This window comes from Elephas maximus, chromosome 25 (genome assembly GCF_024166365.1).
Source record: "Elephas maximus indicus isolate mEleMax1 chromosome 25, mEleMax1 primary haplotype, whole genome shotgun sequence".
In the NCBI taxonomy this organism is placed as follows: domain Eukaryota; kingdom Metazoa; phylum Chordata; class Mammalia; order Proboscidea; family Elephantidae; genus Elephas; species Elephas maximus.
The window spans coordinates 33042287-33063257 of NC_064843.1; the positions used below are offsets into that span (position 1 = coordinate 33042287).

At 49.9% G+C, this 20971-nt stretch overlaps 1 protein-coding gene across 4 annotated transcripts in view; it reads right to left on the reverse strand.

The window, feature by feature from the left end:
- DLGAP4 (DLG associated protein 4) overlaps window positions 1-20971 on the reverse strand; it is a 197329-nt gene that overhangs the window by 13266 nt on the left and 163092 nt on the right. For all 4 annotated transcript variants that reach the window (XM_049868738.1, XM_049868740.1, XM_049868741.1 and 1 more), the window contains 3 exons: window positions 7937-8298; window positions 5256-5344; window positions 4323-4735 (listed from right to left, as the gene is read on the reverse strand). In XM_049868738.1, the coding sequence (XP_049724695.1) occupies window positions 4323-4735; window positions 5256-5344; window positions 7937-8298 (864 nt within the window). The remainder of the gene's footprint in view (window positions 1-4322; window positions 4736-5255; window positions 5345-7936; window positions 8299-20971) is intronic.

The window sequence follows — 20971 nt, forward strand, 5'->3', positions numbered from 1 at the left end:
GGTGGATTCCAACTGCCAACCTTTTGGTTAGCAGCCAAATGCTTAACCACTGCACCACCAGATGGCTATAATCAGAAAGACAGATAATAACAAGTCTTGGTGAGGATGTATAGAAACTGGAAACCTCATACACAGCTGGTGGGGAGTTTAAGCTGGTGCAGTCGCTGTGGAAAACAGTTTGGCAGTTACTCAAAATCTTTAACACAGAATTACCATGTAACCCTGCAATTCCATTCCTAGGTATAAAAAACCCACTGCCTCTGAGTCGATTCCAACTCACAGCGACCCTATAGGACAAAGCAGAACTTCCCTAGAGGGTTTTCAAGGGGCAGCTGGTGGATTTAAACTGCTGACCTTTTGGTTGGCAGCCGAGCTCTTAACCACTGTACCACGAGGGCCCGTACCTAGGTACATACCCCGCAAAACTGAAAACAGATATTCACACAAATACTGGCACATCAATGTTCAGAGTAGCACTATTCACAACAGTCAGAAGGAGAAACAACCCAAATGTCCATCAACAAATGAATAAACAAAATGTTTATCCAAAATTCCATAAATGAAATATTATTCAGCCATAAAAAGGAATGAAGTATTGATAATGCTGCGATACAAAAGGTCACATATTGTATGATACCACTGATATGAAACGTTCCGAAGAGGCTAATCCACAGAGACGGAAAGCAGATTAGTGGTTGTCAGGGGCTGAGGGTGGGAGGGATGGGGAATGACGGCTAAGGGTATAGTTCCCTTTTGCTTGAGTGATGAAACTGTTTTAGAACTACACAGAGGTGATGGGTGCACAACATCGTGACTGAACTAAGTGCCACTAAACTGTACACTTTAACAGGTTAATTTTATGTTACATGAATTTTACCCAATTAAAAAAAAGAGCACGATCTGGAGGGAGAGCCAAAGCTGTGGGCCCAACAATCCTGAAGTCACCGAGGACCCAAGTCGCTACTCCTGCTTTGGTGAGAAGTCAGTCAATACATTTTTGGATGAATGAATAATTGAAAAGCATTAGTTTGTTTTAGTTTTCCTCGAGACTGACAGTACAGCAATGCTGTTTGTGTTGTGTTGTGGCTTTTAAGCAGAAACAAGAACAAAACTAATGTTGGTGACGATGTGGAGAAACTGGAACCCTCATACACTGCTGGTGAGAATGCTGAATGGCGCAGCTCCTGTGGAACACAGTTTGGCAGTTCCCCAGGAAGTTAAGCATTAAATTATCACATGACCCGGCAAATGGACTCCAAAGTATATACTCAAAAGAAATGAAAATGTACATCCACACAAAAACTTTGTACAAAAATGTTCACTGCAGCATTATTCATAATATCTAAAAAGTATCAACGACCCAAGGGTCCATCAACAAATGCATGGATCAACAAAATGTATATTCATATACAAAACCAAACCAAACCCAGTGCCATCCAGTCAATTCCGACTCATAGCAACCCTACAAGACAGAGTAGAAGTGCCCCATAGAGTTTCCAAGGAGCGCCTGGCAGACTTGAACCGCCGACCCTTTGGTTAGCAGCCGTAGCACTTAACCACTATGCCACCAGGATTTCCAATTATTCAGCCATAAAAAGGAATTAAGTACTGATACAGGCTAAAACATGCATAAACCCTGGAAACATTGTGCTAAGTGAAAAGAAGCCAGACACAAAAGGTCACATATGATATGATTCTATTTATATAAAATGCTCAGAATAGGGAAACCCACACAGACAGAATTAGTGACTGATAAGAGCTGGGAGGAGGAGGGAATATGAAGCGACTGTTTATTGGTAGGGGTTTCTTTTTGGGGTGCTGAAGATGTTCTGAAATTAGGTAGCGGCGATGGCTGCACAACAGTGTGAATGTACTAAATGCCACTAACTTGTACACTTTAAGGGGGTTAATTTTATGGTATGTGAATTATATCTCAATAAAAGTGTTACAGAGTGAAAAGAAAACCTTCCAGAAAGTACAACAAAAAGACAGACACGAGGGAAGAAAAGATGAGAAACTGAGGATCAATTCCGCAAGTCCAACATTTGACTAAGAGGAATTCCAGTCAGAGCAAACAGAGCAAACAGAGGTGAGAAGATTATTTTTACAAATTGATGGTGTAGGGTTCTGTCAAGTTCATCTGGACTCATACTGACCCCACGTGACAGAGCAGAACTGTTCCACAGGGTTTTCTAGGCTGTAATCTCTATGAGAGCTATCACCAGGTCTTTTTTCCTACGGAGAAGCTGGGTGGCAATCCAAAGGCAGTCCAAACGTCTGAACTGCCAGCCATGTGCCTAACCTTTGTGCCACCAGGGCAAGAATAGTTCTAAGAAGCCAAAGACCTGAGTCTTCAGATGGAAATGACCTACTAACTACTGGCACCATGAATATAAAAAGATCCATTCCCACAGCACGTCATTGAGAAATTCATAACGGAGATACTGGGAAGATTCTAAAAGCTTCCAGAGACAAAAAATACAAAGAACTGAGAATTGGAATGGCATCAAACATTTCACCAGAAGTAATGGAGCCTTTAAGATTGAGGGCAAAGTATTTTCAACTCCATTTTATACCCAGTCAAACTGTGTGAGGTCTGAATAAAAACATGCAAAGCTTCAAAAAATTGGTGACTTAGGCATTGCTTGTTAGGAAGCTAACTGAAGAGGTACTTCAGCAAAATGAGGGACTAAAAACCAAGAAAGCAGGGTGTCCATCACAGGAAAGTGGTCAATCAAAGGCACTCCAAGGTGATGAAGGGAAGTCTCAGGACAGCAGCTGGACAGCAGGCCCACAACCAGCCAGATCAGTGCAGAGGACCGAGGGCACCAGAGCAAAGCTGAGATCACGAGGTCATCTAATGTGTCTGCACATTTGGAAAATAAGAGCAGGTTGGCTGATCTGGTGGAATATGTGGAAAAAATTACAAATATATGTTTCGAAAATAAAGTATATGAAAAAATGAGGCAATCATTCATCTTAGGAAAAACAAAATGTATAAAAAAGAAAATGAAATAATGTATACTGTTAGGCTCTGCAGTGAACAATATTTGTGTGCTCAGAGTCAATAAAAATATTGGTTGTTATTTAACCAAAAACCAATGTAATATAGGGAGGGTGGGACAAAGGAGGTAGGGTGGTATGTAAGAGCTAAATCCTCATCTATTGTAACAAGAAATCAATACATAATGACAGTTTTAGACAAGAAATGTAATTATGTTTAAAAAAAAAAAAGAAACATGAAGGCAAATACCAGAATATACAGCTAATAAGAGCTGAAGGTGGAAAGGTTATGGTAGGGCAGTGGGCTGGACATTTTCTGTCAGAAGCCTTTCAGTACTCTCTGAATTTTGCCTCTGATTTTTTAATACTATTATTGCAAAAAGCTATTAGGCACATACCTCACAACAGAGCCCTACACACCAGTGGGTGTGACATCAAAGCTGGGAACTGGCCTAGAGGACAGTGAAAACAGAGACTCTAAAGTGCCCTCTGAATTATCGAAGGGTGCTTCCTTCAGGTCCCACCCCATCAGCTGGTCTATCTCATTTGGACACTGTAAAACTCTGTTCTTCCTGAACTTTCTGTCACAGAGGAGTTCACTGGGCACTGGAGCTCTGGCTGAATGAGGGCAGTATAGGGTGCGGCTTCTGGGGCAATAACCTGGAGCCTCCCAGGGACCTAGCTCCAAACTACTCCCTGCCCCTGCATCAACCGCCTATGAATCTAGGCTCCCTACATATTTCTAGTTCTTCAACTAATTTCCCAGGAGAATTTTTGGAAATAGGCATGGTATAGGTAGATGCCTAAGTGGAAAAGTAGATAATATCTGTCTTGCCCAGCACCCAGTCGAGATCCCTAGTGAGATCCCTGGAGCTCGGCACAGATGCTCTCAATAAGGAGCTGTTCAAGGCATAGTTATGGTGCCAGCTTCCTCTGTGCCAGGCACTGTAGTGGGGCCTTTATGTGCACTGCCACACTCAATCTTCACAATATCCTTATAAGGTTAGAAAGTAGTCTCACCCACATTTTATAGACGAAGAAACTGAGGCTCAGAGTAACTTGATCAAGGTCCCAAGAGATGGAATCCAAACCCAGGTGGTTAACCCCAGCTCGCACTACAATAACCAGCAGCTATGCTATAAATTTTTTGGAAAAAGGTATGGTTACATAGATGGATGGAAGAAAGGAACTGACCCAACATGAGGACCTAAGAGACCTTCCCCATTCACAGACTCTGAGGCAGACTGGAAGGAAGCTGCAGAACTAGCTGTGCACCCCTCTTGCCCCTGCCCCATGGGGGCTGTCCAAGCAGCACCCACCTTCTTCAGAGAGGTTGTTCTCTTTGGTCTCCTTGTCCATCTGGCAGCACCAGCCTTCCAGCCGCTCTGTCTCAGCCTGAAGTAGCTTCAAGAACCAGTAACCATCTCGGCGGCAGGCCCCTGGCTGTGCTGGCTCTGCTGGGGAGCTGGAGGTCGTCTCAAGCCAGGGGTCAGGCGGGGGCAGCGAGGACGCCTCTAGGGCAGGGTCGCTGTTGTCTCCATAGGAGAGGTTGCGCTTGATCTGGGCAATCTTGGGGGCCTGCCGGGGGCCAGCATCAATGCTGATGGAGTTGGGGTGTGGGGTACAGTCCGGGAGGCTCCTCTCAGAAGACTTACAGCTCGAGTCGTTGGCATCCTGGGTATCCGAGTCAGTGTCCCGTCGGGAGGACATGCTGTGGGAGGGGGCGCTGTTTCTGTGGGTTGGGGATGGAGCAGAGTGGGGTAGGAGAGGGTGAGAGTCACCAAGAGGGCCAGAGGCCGCCCCGACCCAGACACACAGGAGACAGAGAAACGGATGCATCATCTGCTCACCATGCGCCTGAAGCGGGTCCCACAGCCCCCATCTCATTCTCGGCTCAGCCCTTGCCCCAACCCACCCACATCCACACGCACACACACACAGACAAGGTCATAAGGTTGCCTGTTTACTGCAGTGGGGCCAGGAAGACCACCAACACCAGGGTAGCTGGGGCCACATCTCAGCCCAGCCATGGCCCCCCATGGTTGATGAATCTCACAGAGCAAGTGCTCACTGCCTGCCCGCCCGCCTCCCATGCCTGGGCTACCGCCCGCATCCCAAACCCAGCTTGGTTATTAGAAATCCAGCAAGGAAAAGTGGGTTAGGGAGAGCAGGAGGAGAAGGCACAGGAGAGGGGAGAGCAGAAGGAGGGAGAGGAGGGGGGGAGAAGCAACCACCACCTCTGTCCGACTTACCGCCAGTCGTCCTCTACCTGAACCCCGATGGACTGGAATTTGGTAGCGGGACTGGGCTCCTCTTTTGGCACTGGCTGAATGCAGTCAACCTTATTGAAGGACAACGACAGCAACGGCACGGAGACAAAGACAAAAATAAAAAACAAACACCACACTTGCTGCTGAAATTCACATTAGTGGGAGGACGCAAACAGACGTGTGGACAGACAGACGTGAGGCATGCGGACACTGCACGTGGGCCCGAGGCCGGACCAAGTTAAGCCGGGCACTGCTCATTCGCGCGGAGGCGGGAGGTGGGATGGGGTGGAGATGAATGGCTTTCCCTACTCTGAGGAGGGTGCCATCACATCGATCGCTTTGGGTCCGTTGTCCTCCAAGAGGTGGGAACCGTTCCTTCTAGTCCTCTCCTTTACACGCATCAGAGAGAAGAAATAAAAGAAGGACAACGAAAGAGAAAGAAAACACACACACAAAGCCACAGCCGTTATCTGGTGTAGTTGAAGCTGGGGGCTGTCTTGAGGCAAAGATCACTCCCCCAACCCTGTGGCTGAAAGCCTAGAAAAGCAACTGGAGGCACTGACCTAAGGGCAAACCTTAGACAGCAGCTCTTAGCTTGAAAACTACCACCAAGGCAATAGCCAGGTCCCTGGATACTGGGATGCTGTCCCTGGTCCCTGAGCCTCAATCACACTTGGCTAAGGTCACTTGCAGCTCTGGGTGGACCTGGGAACAGCAGGAGGGCCAGGGCCGACCCCAAAGTTAGCACTCTATGCTTCTGGGGAAGTGGGAAGAAACACGACAACAGCGATACCCTGGGCCTGCCTTTTTTCCTCAAAGGTGTCTGGCCATGAAGCAGCCAGGCCAGCCTTCCCATCACCTCTCATGAATGAGGAAGAACCCACACTTGGGCTAGGGCTTGAGGCACCAAGAGGTGGGACAAGTGTTATCAGGGTATCCTCAGAAAGCAGGGACTCAGAAGCAGGGGCCAGGGAAGCTTTCTGGGGCAGTGGGGCTGAGCCTAGGCTCCTCTTTGCCACGGGGCGCAGGCTCCTCTTCCCCTCAGCAAGCGCCAGCTCAGGGAGTACAGCATCATTACTTCCAAGGAACCACATGTGAGCATGGGATGCCGTGGGGCGAGCCCAGGGAAGGGGAAGCCCGGGATAAGCCCAAGAGGTAAAGAGCTTTTTCCCGCTATGATTTCCTGGGTGAAAGGAATCAAGGGTGGTTCTACTCTTTATAGGGTTATCTGGGAAGATGAGAGCATCTGGTTTGGTCAGGGAGTGAGTGAGTCTGCCCTAAACAAAGACCCTGGTGGTCAGAACTGAGGATCAGAGATTGGGCCACTCTGTTTTCCTAAGAATTCCACCTAGAAAAGCTGTACAGGACAGGGCTGGACCCTTAGGAAAAAGCCCAGCTGGATGATGCCAGACTAGTCCAGAAAACAAGAGCCTCCTGGTCAAGTTTCTTCTTGTATATATTGGGAAACTCAACCCAGAGCTACCTCTTAGGGAGAAAAAATCCAGGTGAGTGCGGGAAATTGGCCAGTGAGGCTTCTCTGCTACTCCTCCCTCCCACTGTTCCATTCAGTCTCCCCGTCTGTCCTATGGTCCTTCGCGTGCATTCTTGCACTTTATCATCAAACTGGCCATGCCCAGTTGCTCAGAGGTGGCAGGGAAATGGAGATTCTTGCCAACCCCAAGCCGTAATGCACACCACCTTGTCCTCCTTGATCCATTCCCTGGGTTTGGGATCCACCTCTGCAAGCGCTCGGCCCACAGCCACTGCCCCTCTCAGTGCCCTAAGTGTGCTCTACTTCAGTCTTGGGTGCCCAGCCAGGGTAGGTTCCAGGGCTGCTCCCATCTAGGGTAGGGAGAGGCCTCTCACTGGGGATTTTAAAGCAACACTTGAAAACCACATAGTAGGGCCCAAGTTTCCCAGCTCATCTAACAGAAGACAGATTATTCATGTGTGTGCATGCAGGAGGTGAAATGAAGCAGTGGAGAGGAAGCTGGCACACCCCGCCCTGCTGTCTGCCATGGCAACAGGTATGTAGAGAATCTGGCTTCCAGGAGGGTCTGCTGGCTTTGGGCACTTGGTCCTGGGGAACGATCTGCCTGGACCCTTTCCCATGGAGGGAGGCATCAGGACCAGCATCACACTTCTCAAACTGACATGGGCCTGGTGCCTCGAGCCACCTACCTGTCCCCAGGGCCCGAGAGGGCTCTGGGCAAAGTTCCCTTTGAGCAACCCCCACGGTTCAAGGGCCCTGGGCCCTTGGCCCATCGGTGTCTACGCTCCACGCTGCTCCCGCTGCCAGGCGGGGCTGTGGTCTCCGAGCCAGAGCTGACCTTGAATTAGAGAACTGTTAGGCCAGTTGTGCCTCCCGTGGGTCGGCGGCAGGACTAAGGGTGAATGAACAGACAGAGGACAGGCAAACGGGACAATCCAGCGGGAGCAGCAGGAGCAGGTACCCACAGCTGCAGACTCTGCAGCACGCACGGGTGACTGTGAGGAAGGCACGGCTACGGGTGGGACTGGTTTGGCCACTTGGGGCTGACCTCCCAAATAGACAGACAGACAACCTTTGCCCAGGAGACCTAGTGGGCCCCCGCCAGATGTAATTACACACAGGCAGGTCCATGGAGCAGACCGAGGACACAGAGTGCAAAGGGAGCCCCTACTTGTATTCCTATCGACGACAGTTTCCTTTTGGGGATGGCCTCAGGGTGGGACTCAGAGCTGGTCAGTGTCCCCTGGTCACTCTTCAGAGCTGCATGTTTTGAGGGCGGCTCAGGTGCCTCGGGGGCTGGTGCAACTCCACCCCGTGTCACGCTGGGTGGTCGGGTACTGCTGTCCAGGCTGTCCGATGAGTTGCTCAGGCCTGACTGACTTGTCACCTCACTCTTGTGGTCCTGGCTGTCCAGGTAGGTGTCCTGGGCAGACTCAGTACTGCTCTGAACTGTGACTGAGATGAACGGCTTTGATGTGGTGCGTGGAGGGACTGGTGGCGGGGTCTTCTTATATGCCACTAGGCATGATGAACCTGTAGACGGATGAGAGGAGAGGAAGGAAAAGGTGAGGCCCCAATTCTCTCAAGCCTCTTCCAAGTTTGAGGCCCTGCCTGACGTGGCCCTAGTTCTGACCTCAGCCATTCCCTCAGACAGGATTCCTGATGCAGGAGAATGGAGGTTAGACACAGTGGTGACCAAGACAGACAAAGATCCTGCTCAACTTCCTGCAAGGCCAAGTCTAGTGGAGGATGCCAACATTAATTAGACACCCTCCACCTCACAATCCCACACAAAGGTATGACCCAACTGGGGCAGCGGTAGACGGCAAGCACATGGTGCCAGAAGGCTGTGACAGAACCTTACTTGGGAAGTACTCCCTGAGGAGGTGGTGACAACAGAATGGAGGTCAAAGGCACAGCTAAAGGATTAAGGCTAACCTTGCTTTCTTCAAGCTCACTGAGAGACTTACTGAGTTCCCTCTGCCTGGATGCCCCCTCCCTGTATGTTCCAAGGCCAACGTATCTTCCAGGGCCCAGTTAACACCCCCTTCCCTGGCAATCTTGCTTTCCCCACTCTCCACACCAGTCTGCCTTCCCCAAGACTCCATCATGCCTGGTCCAACTCCCTCTTCTCCACCAAGCTTCAGGGAACCAGGATCTGCCACAGATGGGAGTTGAGGGTCATCTCTGAATCCCATTCCCAGCCTGCCCTGGGGCTGACTCATGGCAGGAGCGCAGAACACTAAAGGTCCACTGCATGCTTCTCAGGTGCTTTTTGTTTGAAATAGAAGGTATTTTTCAAACAGCGGTAGCTACTTATTGTGAGGGGCTGGGTCAGACTCAATGGCTTTTCTCAGCACCTTAACTCAAGTGCCCTTTCGCCAGTGACGGCTTAAATCAAGCCCCTACCCAGGGCCTGGCTCAGCCGAGGAGCTGGAGTCAGACAAGTAACTTCAGGCCCTGCCTTCAAGGAGCTTCAAATCAGCGGGGGTGATGGAGATGGCTCAATGGAAAAAACACAAAACGAAGCCCAGTGTCACAAGAGCTGTGGGCGTGGGACAGCAAAAACTCACCTATCTGCCACTATGAGGTATCACTACACACACCTATCAGAAGGACTAAAATTAAAAACAGTGACAACATCAAAGGCTGGTGAGGACGTGGAGAAACTGGATTGCTCATACATTGCTGGTAGGAATGAAAATGGTACACCTATTCTAGAAACGGTTTGACAGTTTATTATAAAACTAAACATGCGATTACTGTATGACCCAGCAATTCCATTCTTGGACATTTATCCCATAGAAATAACTTATATTCACACAAAAATGTATGCACATTGGTTTGGAGGTTTAGGGTCACAGTTTCATGAGACAGCCAGTTAACCAGCCTAGTAACATTTAGTGCTTCTATCTCCTAGTTAGTCACATTGTGCTTGGGGTCCTAAAAGCTTGCCAAGTGGCCTTCCAAGGTACAATAATTGGTCTCTATTCACCTGGAGCAACAGAAAAAAAAGGAAAATCAGGAATAGGGGAAGAAATGCAACATGTGGCTAGCTGCCTCCATGAGTAACTGCTTCCTTTGCCATGAGACCAGAAGAGCTGGATGGTGCCCCACTACTGTTACTGAACATTTGGATCCAAGATTCTATAGAATAATCCTCATCAAAAGGGGGAAAACGTAGAACAGAATTTCAGAATCTCATGGAATCCAGACTTTCTACAGCCATGCAGGCTACAAAAACCCGTGAAACTATTGCCCTGAGATAATTTTAAACCATAAATCTTAGACCAAAAATATCCCCTGAAGTCTTCTTAAAACCAAATAATTTAGCTTAACTAGTAAAGAATCACTATGAATCAGAATCGACTCAACGGCAGTGTGTTTGGGTTTTTTTTTGGTTTTGTAAAGAATATCTGCCTTGAGCACTGTGCTGTTTTAAGACTGATATGGGATCAAACTGACAACAGCAACTCGAAAGGTTAGTTAGGAAACTTAGGGGGCGGTGAGTTTATGTTAACGGCAGAACAACTCAGAAAAGGAGGGTGAGAGTGGCTGCACAGCTTGAAGAATACAGTCAGTGTCACTGAATTGTGCATGTAGAAATCCTTCAATAAGGTGTATGTTCTGCTGTGTATATTCTCAACAAAAAATTATAAAAAATTATTAAACAAATATATAGATGAATGTTCAAAGCAGCTTTATTTGTAATAGCTAAAACCTGGAAAAAGCCTAGAATGGTGAATGGTTAAACTATTGTACATCCATACCATGGAATATTACTCAGCAGTAAAAGGAATGAACTACTGATAAACCCAACAATGTGGATGAATCTCAAGGGAATTATACTGAGTGAAAAAGCAATCCCAAAAAGTTATCTAAGAGTCCATTTACATAACATTCTTAAAATTACCAAATTAGAGAGGTGGAGAACGATTAGTGGTTGAAAGGGGTGCGGGGCGGGGGGAGGGTGGGAGGGAAGTAGGTGTGCTTATCAAAGTGCAACAGGAGCCTTCCTTGTGGAGATGGGGTTACTTTGCATCTTGACTGTGGTGGTGCTTACATGAGCTTACACATGTGATAAAACTGCACAGGACTAAACACCCACACACAAAGATAACTAGTGAAACTGGTGAAATCGGGGAAAAATCAGTAGACTGTATGTCAGTATCCTGGTTGTGATACTGTACTGTAGTTTTGCAAGATGTTACCACTGAGGACACTGGGTCAAGGGTATACATGATCCCTGTGTATTCTTTCTTCCTATTGCTTGTGAATCTACAATTATCTAAAAATAAAAAAAACCCATCTATCCGTCCAACAGTTATTAAGCCAGGCCCTGTATTCCAGGAAAGCAAAGATCCCTCATCGGCAGAGAAACAGCTGTGAAATGGATGGTTCAAAAGTAACAGATACAAAAGAAAAAAAGTAGTAGATGTCACAACGCAAAGGCCCGGAGCTGGAAGCCATGTCTAGTGCCTGCTTGTCTGGGTATAAGAGAGGACTGTGGGAGAAGCACTCACTTTTCACTCCGTTCAACATTTCTCGGTCCTGCTCAGGCCTTGAGCAAACTAGGGGGGCCCTCCCAGAAAGACGCACTCACAACTTCTGACTCCCCAACCTAAGAAGGGCAGTGCTTGGGCAGAGGCAGCCACTGCTCTGGGCCAGGAGAACAAGGGTGGCGGGGGGCAGTTAGGTCAACAGAACAACCCTGCAATGCCCCACGCCTTAAGAACTGACAGGACCACTCAGGGACCGGAGCACCTCATGTTCACAAACTGGGTCATTTACTGAGCTGTGCTCAGTATCTTTGTGCCTTTGTCATTTAAGCTGCAGCGACCCTGTGAGGTGAAGACACAACTGTTCCCTTTTTACAGATGGGGCATGTGGGGCTCAGAAAGGGTTCCCAGTGGCTAAGTGGCAGCCACATCTGTTGTACAGAGCCTCCCTCCCTGCTGGGCTGGGGCTGCAGGTGTCTGGGGCCTTCGCTGATCACTGTGCCGACAGCATCCTGCTGGGCCCTGGGGCCAGTCTGCAGGCTGTGGAAGAGGAAAGGCCTCGATGGAAGGCAGACACTGGCTTCCAGGCCCTGGCTCTCCACAGATGAGCCCCAGCCCCCTCCTCTGGACTTCAGTTCCCTCATCTGTTCAGTAGAAGGCTTTAACTGGATAACAGCACACCACAGTCACACAGCCCTTGACAAGCTCAAAGCATTTTCCCATTTATTTTCTCATTCAAGGATGGTGCAGCACCTCCCATCACCCTGACTGTGGGAACGATCTCTGCCCTGAATCCCTTTCTCCCCACTTGCCTGAAACTCTACCATTTGAGAGTCACTCCTTTGGTGGGTAAAGTCCAGAAGCTCAGGGGCAGTGTGGAACCAGACAAATCCCAGTTCTGTGGTTTCCTCCTCGTAAAAAGGGAGTGGTTACACAGGCAACATCACAGAAGCTAAAGCCGAGACCGGCTGGGGCTGGCATGGTTCCTATTAGTCTCTGGTGACTAGAGGGAGCCGGGCCAGGAGGGAGGTGAGCCAAACTCTGCCACTCTCCTGCCCCTGCAGGGAGGCTAGCTGGTTCCCCCATGGACGGGATGTTTAGAGCAGCTCATTGAAGCCAGTGGCTACAGTGCTCAGCAGAGACAGGATGCACTGAGGATTTTCAGGAAAGGATTTGTTTGGCCTAACTCCCCAAGAAAGCAGACCTTCAGTGGGGTTTTCTGCCCTAGATCATAACAGTAGAGCCTATCTATTCAAAACGTTTAAGGGAAGAAAATCCCCTCTAAGGGGCAGCAGTTAATGTAGGGGAGGTAGGGCTGGTCTCTAAACCTGGCTGAGGTTGGGTGACCCCAGGCAGGGTCCTTGTTCCCTCTGGGTCTCCATGTCCTCATCTGTGGGACAGGACTGACACGGGGACAGAGGACTAAGCCTCCAGCCTCTCTCCCCAGGTGGCTGAAGCCCAGAGTCCTGCCGAAGCGTGCTTAGAGGCTCCAGTCCTAGTTGAGGCAGCCCATCGTTAGGGGGAAAGTGAAGCAGGAGAGGCCAGGCCAGCTGTGGTAAGAGGCAATGTGAACTTATCTGGGGTTCTCTGTGTCTCCTGGGGCACAGGCCACAGCCAGATAAACGGTGTGATTAGCAGAGAGCATTTTGGGGCCGTGAGGCTCCCTGAGTGGCAGGCATCCCTCAGCTCTGAGCACTGCCCTCCCCCTGGGGGGAGGTGATGGGACTTGGCAGTTCACCGGCCCCCTCCTAGCACTCCATACAGGACAGCTCTCACGCTGTGTGAATGTTGGGAAATACAGGCCAATACCTTGTCCTTGCCCTTCTGACACCATGCTCCAGCCACTCTTTGTGTTCCTAACAACTTAGGACCAGTGCACATGTTGCTCTCTCTGCCTGACAGGCTTCCCTCAGCTCCTCACATATTTCAAACATCACATCCTCAGAGAGGCCTTCCCTGACTACCCTCCACTCTTACTGCCCAGGAAGCTCCTTTAGAGCACCTATCACACTGGTTTCTGTGTTGATGACTGGAGACCTGGGGCAGGTTGGGGGAACTCTGTCTGTCTTGGCACAGAAGGTCATATCCCAGGCCCAGGGTAATACTTCATGCACAGAAGGTGCTCAATAAATATTTGCTGAATAGAAAAATGAACCTCATTATTGTTTAACCAAAAAAACTCAGTTGTCAAAAATCAAGATTATCTGGCCATAGTAGAGCCACCCAACACTTCAGAGTCCAAGGTTCTAGCCCACCTCCCAAATTCTGAGCCCTTTCTGCTGTTGCCCACCCACCCATCTTGGCAGCTTCATCTCCCGCCCCTCCCACTCCCATAGCATGCCTCTTCCAACTTCAGCAAACCACATGCATCATGTCCCAAACACACCACACTGTCATGCAGCCAAGTGTCTGCACATGCATGTTTCCTGAGTCCTCTGAGCTTCTCTTCCTGCAAACCCTCTGTCCCTCCTCCTGTTTCTGGCCCAAGGAGTCTACCCCCTCCTCCTTTCTTCTGTGGATCACTTGCAGCATCAATGCTGTGGTCATGTGCCAGCCTGAGAGCATTCTTGTGTGGCTCAGTGCCCAGTCCAGTGGGTACACAGCCATCATTTGCAGATTAAACTTTAAAAAGGGGGGCAAATACTCCAGAGACCCAACCAGCCCTGTACATTCCAGGATGTGACTGTCCTGGGGTGATGTGTGTGCCACAATTTACTGTAACATGGCACATGGGTCCAACCCTTTACCCATTCACTCTGGAAAACTTTTTGATTTGCCTGGGAAGCTCGGAGGCTGGCATCTCTTCAGTGTGACCAGGCCCCTCCAGCTGATCCTTGTTCAGATTTTCAAAGATCCCGAGAGGCATCTGGTGAGCCATAGACACAAGTATACCTGAACTGCCTGTCCCCTCGGGCCACATGCCTCCCTGCCCCACCTCTTGGCCATGCAGGTCCTTCATGCCAAAACTCAGACAGGAGCCAAGTGTAGAGTGCCTCTTCCATGCAGACATCCAGCCCAGCCTCCCTGCCCCTCAGCACACAAGTCCTTGCTTCATTTGAGCTAGAAGCTCCTGTCTCATTATAATTTCCACCTTCTGCTCCAAGATTTTATCCACCAAACTGCACCCACAAGGTCAGAATGAATTTGTTTCCTCATTTTGTTTTACTCTTAAGGTGATGGCCAAACACAGCTTCGGCTGCTCAGAGAAGTGGCTGGGATTCCAGTTCCTGAGAGATCTGGAGGACCCAGCAACCCCAGGAAGCTAGTGCCTTGGAAGCCAGGCTGGACCTGGTTCTGAAGCCTGGTATGGCCCCCATCCCGCTGGCTCCCAGGGGCACCAGCTTGGCATGGAGGCTGAAGGAGAAGAGGCCCGGACTCTTCACAGGGCCGCAGACAGCATGGGAGATGAGGCAGGAGGCTTTACTGAGGCAGCAGCAGAGCCCAGCTCAAGGCCTCACACAAGCAGGCAGAGCTGGCCTCAAAGAGAAAGAGGACCCCCTCAACCCTCTCTGGTGGCTCTACAAGGCTTGTCAAAGTAAGGGGTGAGAGCCTGTAAGATCCCATTCCCTCTCCCACCGATGAGTAACTTGTCAAATCAGGCAGCTAAACTGGGCAACTTATTTGCATGCCATGGTAAAACAAAACTCAAAGGCTTCCCCACCCACCCACTCCCAAATTCCTTCCTCCTTCCAAAAGCAGGGGAAGCTGGGAGAGAATTCCAAGCAGCTAGGTCAAGATGAGGGACAGTCTTAGAATGCCCTCAGAGCCACCTACCCTGACAGCCATGTCACACTCCCTCCTCCACTGTACCAGTCTGGGAGCCACCTCCCCACTGTGCCCTAAGAGTCTGCAACCTCAAACTTCAACTTCAAACTATGGCAAGGACTGGCAGCGGCTCTTACCAATATCCCCCCCAAGTCCTTTTGGGGATCTGCCACTGCTCCCCACAACCAGACACTTCCCAAGCACCTCTCCCCCTGGTCTCGAGCAGCCTTCTCCCCTGTCCCCAGACCACTGCCCCCCACACCACCACTTCCTGGACCTCCTGTCTGTCCTGCCCTTACTGTCCCTCTCTACTCCGGCCATCCAAGGAATCTGACCACATCACCTCTTTGTTTGAAACCTTTCAATGGTGCTACAACCCACCCAGCGGACTAGGTGCAAACCCTTTAGTGGGGCATTCAGGGCCTCCAGAATCTGGACCTGCCTCAGATTCCAGAGTCCACAGAAGCCAAAAGGTTACAAAGGAGTTACACTAGTGGAGACAAAGCCACAAAGCTGAGGTTGCCCTGGGCCTGCCTTCAGAACCCTGTCCAATGCCAGGATGTACTCTTGCTGTTAAAAATGCTGACGGTAATGGCTGACCTTACCGAGCACTAACTGGGGCCAGGCTGGAGCTGAGCACTTCATGTACCAAACCCTCAAATCCAGTATGTGTGAGGTAGGTGGTATCATTGCCCCAATTTACAGATGTGGCTCAGAGAGGTGGAATGACTCACCACAGCTCACCTCCCAGCTAGGAAGTGTTGGGGCTAGGCTTGAATTCTCCGAGCCTGAAGGCTGACCACTACATGCAGCCTTCTCTCCACTAAATCCTTGAGGGTCACGTGGAGGTAGCAGCCTTGGGCACACCAGTTGTTTCACCCCTAAAACGAGGTGTGATACCCAATGTGTTCTGGGTAGAAGCCAAGGAGATGACAACAGAAAGGTGCTCCGTAATCGTGGGGTGAGCCCATGTGACTCCTGTTACTGTGGTTTCTGGATGAAGGAAGGAGTGATCACCTCTTAGGAGACAGCCTGAAGACACTGAGGTTGAGTGGGTCTGGAAGGATGGGCCAGAATCACCAAGTGGCAAGAAATGCAGGGCATTCAGATGAAAGGGATCCTCATGAGCAAAGAAGCAGGGCAGGACAGCCCAGGGCAGAGCAAGATGGATGCTGAGCAGGGCCTGGCTTGGCAAAGTAGAATTTACATAGTTTAGCTGGTGAAGAGAAGATGGGGACTGAGGCAAGGAGGCCTGAGAGAGGGCTGCCTCCTCTTAGACAGCGTCCTTGAATTCTGCGGCTGTTTGGGTAATGGGAACAGAGCCACCTTCTTCCTGCTACAGCATCTTCATAAAGTCCCTCCAAACCAGCCTGTGGTTGGAGGACTTCACGGCATATAAGCTCTGACTGCAGCTGGGAGGGCACACTGCCCCTACTGATAGCCCCATTAAACTAGGCATCTCTGGAAGGTCAAGGCCATCTCAAGCTGAGCCCGTCCAGAATGAATATGAATCTTCCCCGCCCCCACTAGCACTGTTCTCCAGAGAGGGGATTCCATGCACTGAGTTACTCCCGAAGTCTGGGAATTCCCACACCTCTTCCTCACCCCCCTTCCCCATCTGCAAGGCACATCTTATAGAGACTCACTTTCCTCCATCCCCAAGCCTGGTCTAGGCTTCCACTGTCTTCCTCCTAGTCTGTGGGCAATCCCATCCACAATCACTCTCTAAACAAAACAACAGCCAGAGGGATTATTTTTAAAGTAAAATTGGATTGCTTCCTCCCCTTTCTGAAGCTCTTCAAGGGCTCCTGGACCCCACACAGAATAAAATCCACACTGCTCACCTTGGCTGTACAGTGCTCACTCGAGGAACTGACCCTGCCCGCCCTCTCCCTCTCTGATCCTATACTTTCCCCTTGCTCATTTTATCCCAGCTGCATCTGCCTTTGCTGTTCCTCAAACACTCTGAGCATGCTCCCACCTCAGGGCCTCTGAACCTACTGTTCCCTGTCTGAAGTGATCCCTACTCCCCATCTCTGCATGCCTACTCCTTCTCATCCTGATTTTAGGTCTCAGCTCAAGTGTCATGTCTTCAATGAGGTCCTGCCGCCCACCCTGTCTAAAGGTCCTATTCTTTCTTGAAGGACCCTGTTTGTTTCAATCAAGCACTGATCAACTTATTAGTTCACTTATCTTTGTCTCTCCTACTAGACAGGGATACTATCTAATGTGGGTTCCTGAGGGTGGGGACCTTATATGTCTTATATGATCACTACGCTGTCCGAACACCAGGCCCAGTACATGGCTAGGCTCAGTAAATATTTATTGAATGAATAAACAAACCCCTACCTGACAGGTAGATAAACTGAGGCTCAGGGAAGCAGAATGGTTTACTCTACAGACTGGAATCTTATGGTCAAACACACATCCCAGTGACCATAACGTGGTGGAAAGGTAGGACCTCAAGCAATTCTGCTTGAAGTTGGGCAGTGGGACTGTGGGAAGGAGAATCAACAAACCCAAAGCACTGGGCACTGAGAAGTGTTCAGGGGAGGGGAAAAAAAAAAAAAAAAACACTTCTGAAAGGTGGCAGAGAAAGCAAGCAAGCAGTGCATCCAGTGACAATTTTCCGGGCAAGGCCAAGTACTATTTTATCCTGGGAGGGGAGGTAGTTATCACGGATATTTCACAGATGAGAGGCCAGGCCCTTTAAGACTGGCAGCGGAGAAAAGCTCTGCAAGGCCAGGACGCCAGATTCTAATCTCTGGCAGGTCGTTCACCTTGTGCAGGGCCTGAGTCCTCTCTGGGCCGTAGTTTCTCCAGCTACAAACTAAGTGGGCTGGCTGAGAATGCGGGTCACAAGTTCAAATGTCTGCAGGGACCAGGCATCTAACAGCTCTGGCCCACGGCTGTCATGTGCAGCCTGGGCCCAACAATGTCAGAGCTGCCAAATGTTCAAGAGAAGCCAGAAATCTGGATTAAAAAAAATATATATAAGACCTCCGAATTTATTATTATTAACGTAGTTAATTCAGTTTTAAGAAAATCTGTACTGGTATGTGTCTGCCAGCTCATGTGGCCTCAATCCACAAGTCTGTGACTGTGATGCCCTCAGACCTCAGTGCTCTTTCTGGAGCTGCAGTCCCTCTCTCTCACTGCGCCCCAGGAAACCTGTCCCTAAGAGACTTCCTTTCTCTTGGAAAGGCCCAGGGGAACTCTGAAATGCGGGCAGCCAGGAGGCACTTCTGGTAGCCGGGTCTGGCTGCAGGCTCTCAGCACCACGGCACAGGTGGTGGAAGAGCCCCACCCGGAGTGCAGATGGCCATCTCCCCAACCCTTGCCCATGGGCCTGGAACAGCTGTCTGAGAGGTACAAGCTCGGTTGCCAGGGCAACACTCTCCACTCCACTCCAGAGACAGCTGCTCCGCAGAAGAGCTGCTCACACCCCAGTTAGGGTCCAGGGTGTGAGGAGGTTTTGTCCTTACGTGTTCAGGCCAGAGGGCCTGGGGAAGGGGGTTAAGCAATGCCCTCCAGTTGGGCCTGCAGCTCAGGCCAGCTGGTATGCAGTGGTCATGGGACTTTACCTGCTCCAGGGCATTGCCCACTGACTGAGGGTTGGCCATTAAGTTGGCCCTGCACGAAGCACTTCATATGTCTCAGCTTACTAACTTCCCTGCAGGCCTATCATCCCCATCTCAAAGGGGAAAAAATTGAGGCTTGGAGAAGTGAACAGCCCAAGGTCACACAGCCAATAAGTGGAAAAGCCAAGATGTGAGTGAACCCAGGCTTTCTGACTCCAGAGCACTTTTAGTCACTACTTAACTACATAGCCCAGTGCTGGGATTTAGGTGCTGCCTGCCAGGGTCTGGTTGAGGTCCCAGTCAGTGCCTCAGTGGGCCCCCATTTCCTGGGGTCTTCAAGCAGGGTTCACTATTTCCTCTGAGTCGATCAGGCTCTTCTGGCCAGGAGGCAGGGGCCTATTTGGCCCCTGGACCACAATTCCAACACCTGACAGAGAAAGACATCCTGCCCTGTCCTGCCGGTGATCACTGCTGCCCACAATCCATCCTCAGGCCCAGCTCCTCCAGACACATGGCTCCAGACCCGACTCCCACCAGGAACACCAGAACTCCTGACATGTGCTTTCCCGGGCACCTAGGTTTCCCCAGCTTGGCTGAGTCTCACAATGGTCTACAGGGTGAGGCCCAGAGAGGTGAAGCCACTTGTCCCAGGTCACAGAGCTGTCTGATGGGATTGGGAAAGGAATGTAGAGCCTCTAAATTCCAGTGATTTTCAAACTGGGTTCCAGGGATCCACTCCCAGGTCCCTTGGAGCAGCAGCTCCAGTTTGTTTTTTCCATACAGAATTCTCACATTACTATTCAGCTTCCTCAAAGTACAAATGATGAAACCAAGACTAAGGAGGCAAAGGGACTTATTCTTACTGAGGATCAGGTGGTGTAGATGTAGCAGAGCCAGGACCATCAACAGTTCTTCTCCACCTCACCCCAAATGAAGAAGAAGCCCGGCTTCAGATTCCCTAGCCAGTAGACCATCAGCTCCAGGCATTCAGGGAGGCACCCACCTGTAGCTGAGCCCCACCTCCTCCGGCCTCTGACTGGGGGTACCAGATAACATGCTGTTTCCCAGAAACCATCTGCTCCACCACCACAACCACGTCCAGTAAGCAACCTGTCAGGCAGTATTTGCTCATCATCCATTCCAGGCCAGAATCTGCCACAAATGTCACCTTGTTTATCCTCAGAGACCCGCCTGCAGAGTTGGCTCTGCCACCAGCTCTGCTCAGAGGTCCCTTCCCCACCCCTCAAGACACCTTATTACTGTCACCCCTGGGAGCTTGAGCTTTAAAGTGATGCCAGCTCCTAAGCTGGAGTTATTAAATCATGATTTCCTCATTGTATACCAAAGCTATAATCACCAGTAGGAGCTGCTGATGAGCATAAAATAGCCCGAGTCACAGAGCTGCTATGGCTTCAGCCCAATGCAAAAATTTGACATTTACAGCCCATCTGGCCTGGGGTGGGGAGAATGCAAGACTTGGCTTTTAAAATACTGTTTAGCTTAGTCTAAAGCAAAGATGAGAAGACAAGGGGGCAAAGAAACTAGAGCACTGGAAACAGAACAACCAGAACACAATTAAAGAGAATTTGAAACATTTTGAAAAATTTAACTAATGTCACTGAGCAATTTGTGTAGAAACTGTCAAATGGGAACCTAATTTGCTGTGTAAACTTTCACCTAAAACACAATAAAATAATATTAAACAAATAAAGTACCGTTCAGCTTTTCAAATATGGGCTCTAGTATATGGGCATCTTTGCTGTCTTTCCACAGCCCCAATATCCCAGGAGGGAGTCCCTGGGTGGCGCAAACGATTAAGTGCTGGACTATAAACTGAAAGGTTGGCCGTTTGAACCCACCCTGAGGTGCCTGGGAAGTAAGGCCTGAAGATTTGCCTCCAAAAGGTCATAGCCTTGAAAACTCTACGTAGCAATTCTACTCAGCACACATGCAGTTGCCATGAGTCAGAGCTGACTCGATGGCAACCACCACCACCACCACCACCAATGTTCCAGGAGCCCAGCCTGGGAACCGCTACTTAGAAAGAGCCTCCAAAAGCTACTTCTCACTTCAGGAGGGCTCATGTCAAGCCATGGTGGTGAGTCCCAAAAGCCTGGCTTTTTTTTTTTTTTACAAGCTGTCACAGGCCCCAGTGTCCAGTGTGCAAAGCCAGACATTGCCAGGCCCTGCACACCTCGATTGCTGGCCTCTTTCATCATTCTGAATGACCAAGCGAATCCTAGAATAGAAAGACAGTGTTAACAGGCTCATTCACTGTGCCTCGAGTGACAGGTGGTATATCGGGTGACAGAATCAGGAGCCAAAACCCTGGGCAGGCAAGAGATGGGATGAAACTAACTG